Here is a 2500-nt window from a genome sequence, read left to right as displayed (position 1 = left end):
CTCGTGTTAGTGTTTTGTACATCCATTTGCACAGGCGCTACCAGCAGCACTCCCGACATCGTCCAGTTTTGCGTGTTTTGTGTTTTTGAACAACGTGGACGATAGTAGTACTTCAAACGTTTGATCAAACAAGCAGAAACATTTGATCGCCTTTTGATCACGGAAGGGTAGGCAGAAACTGTTGTTGATAATGTTGGACAGCTGTGGTATTGGCCAAGTGTAAAATGAAACATTGCATGCGCAAACTGTTCTGATGGAGTATCGTTAAACAGGGTAGAGGAAGTCGTGTAAGAAATTCAGGGAGACCAAAGCACAACTGAGACTGTTTTAATAGAGGAAATAACGAACGTCTCGGGTGATCGGCCACTGAGCGATTGGGAAAACGTGTAAAGCAAATATCATAGAATTGGTTCCGTTTTCAAGTATTAAAGCAGGAAAATGACGAGATCAGCTGCCATGTTTTTCCAACCAAAACAGACATCAAGGTGGAGGCCATGATGACCGACGACCGCCAGGTTGGCTCAGTTGGTTGAGCATCGGATTTTGTGCGGGAGGTCACATGATCAAAACGCAGGGTCTTTAAATAACTGAAGCTTTGCAATAACATCTGCAAAGGGAGAGACTCTAGTCTTCTCAGATAAGCATGATAGACCGTAGGCCCCCGGCTCACAACCCATCAATTTTCATAACCCTGTGGGAGGTAAAAGATCCCACCCACTATTCGCCAAGAAGAGGGCATAACGCCCGGTGTTGAGGTCTGTCTTCCGCCTGGTTGGGAGAGTAAATGCTCAAAGATCCAGATGTGTAAGGGAGTATGTGTCCTATTGTTGCCTCTCAAAGTGGGCATTGTCCCTTAATCCATAAATACACAAATCCACAAATACGAATACTGAGCAACGTACTTCATGAAGAGATCATCATTCTGAAAAAAAATCCGAGTTCTTCTTTGCAGGAGTCGAATGTACGGTTTTCCGATTATTAGTTCGGTTGCTCTACCACCGAGCTATAGGAACCTCAAGGGAGCCAGTCAGTTGTCACCTGAACTTAGTTTAATAGGATATCGTAGGTTCGACTCCCACAATCGAACACTTGGGTATTTTCCGAGTATCCCCGATTCACCGTCGGACAAAGTTAACTATTCTCCTTTCACCAGGGTTGAAATCCAACATCTTCCTCATTACAATGTAATTTATTGTTGCAGTTTAACGAGTGACAATCATGGCACAGAACAAGGCTATTCAAAGCTCTAGCAAAGCAGGAATGCCGTATCCATGAACAGTACTTCACAGGACGAAAGATCCCCAACGATGATTTCACAAATCCTCTGCCAAGATAAAAACAAAGGGAACTGAGCAATACATTTGCAACTTGGCCACTGGCTAGGAACAACTTTGCACTGCATTTTTATAAATAGTGTTGTTATTGGTAAATGTTTTTATCATTCTTGACATTTGCTTCCATGCGAATTCTTGAGTTGAACCATTCATTGCACGCGAGTGTGATAAGCCACACCACCACAATTGAAGCAATGGATCAAAGTGCGATATTTTCGCACCTACTACTAAATCGATTCTAGATCAGCTGGTAGTTTGTATCACAAACATCAGAGATACATAGATGTATGACTGATGATAGAAAGTTAACATGGTACAGTGTCGTGTCGTAGTTGAAAGTCACAGCTGTTTTTCAGGAGGTTTCCTTTAGGACAAAGGGGTACCACTTCATCTTAATTTCCGTCGGCGTAAAGTGTCGAAAAGGATTATGATGGACTGTCTCTTGGAATTCAATTGAGCTACGTCAGCGACTCCACCCGAGCCAACCCTCCGTATTGACGCTGAAGGGAGTCGGTGCCATTTAAGATTCAGCGGAGTGGGACTTCGTGGTTAAAATCTAACGTTTTTATTATTTCTTCCCCTGGAAATCCACATCTTGGCCGAGTTTTACTAAGCAGGGTGATTAAAATTGTACGCTTTATATTACCAGTATTTGTATAGTGCTATTTGTACCGGTTTTGACGGTTGGAAATGGAGCGATCTGATTGATGGATTTCAAATTTCTTGCCTTGTGATTGGTTAGTAGTGGAATGTGTTCACTCTGTTACTAAAAATAGCCAAAAAGGACCCAGACCCCGCAAACAACAAACAAGAGCATGGAATTAAACAGGTTTTAATGTACAAGAAAAAACAGCAACGGTACTATTTACAAGAGTTTGTTCCTTAGTGACGTGGCGGGTCGATGAAGGGATCCAGAACACGGTCATCACAATCGTCCTTATTATCACTGGGTTCCGGCCAGAAATCGTGCACCCCCGCAAAAAATTCCGCCACTTTTGGGCAATTCCCCACCTGATCTTCATGTCAGTATTGCACCGCCGCACGAACTAAGTCCCTATCCGGACCAGGACGAACCCCAATCTCCCACAGAATGTTTTGAATACGCTGTTTGTGCTCATTTTCCATTCGGGCTTTGGTCTGAGCCCGATTTATCCGTATACCATTGC

At 43.4% G+C, this 2500-nt stretch overlaps 1 protein-coding gene across 1 annotated transcript in view; it reads left to right on the top strand.

Moving 5' to 3' along the window:
* LOC138007167 (small ribosomal subunit protein mS39-like) overlaps positions 1 to 1979 on the top strand; it is a 51662-nt gene extending 49683 nt beyond the window's left edge. The window contains exon 31 of the mRNA XM_068853924.1: positions 1202 to 1979. Within this exon, the coding sequence (XP_068710025.1) occupies positions 1202 to 1213 (12 nt within the window). The 3' untranslated portion in view covers positions 1214 to 1979. The remainder of the gene's footprint in view (positions 1 to 1201) is intronic.
* Positions 1980 to 2500: the final 521 nt, after the last annotated feature.

Source organism: Montipora foliosa, chromosome 6 (genome assembly GCF_036669935.1).
Source record: "Montipora foliosa isolate CH-2021 chromosome 6, ASM3666993v2, whole genome shotgun sequence".
Lineage (NCBI taxonomy): Eukaryota > Metazoa > Cnidaria > Anthozoa > Scleractinia > Acroporidae > Montipora > Montipora foliosa.
Note: the sequence above shows the minus strand (reverse complement) of the source record. Positions and strands in the feature narration are given on the sequence as shown.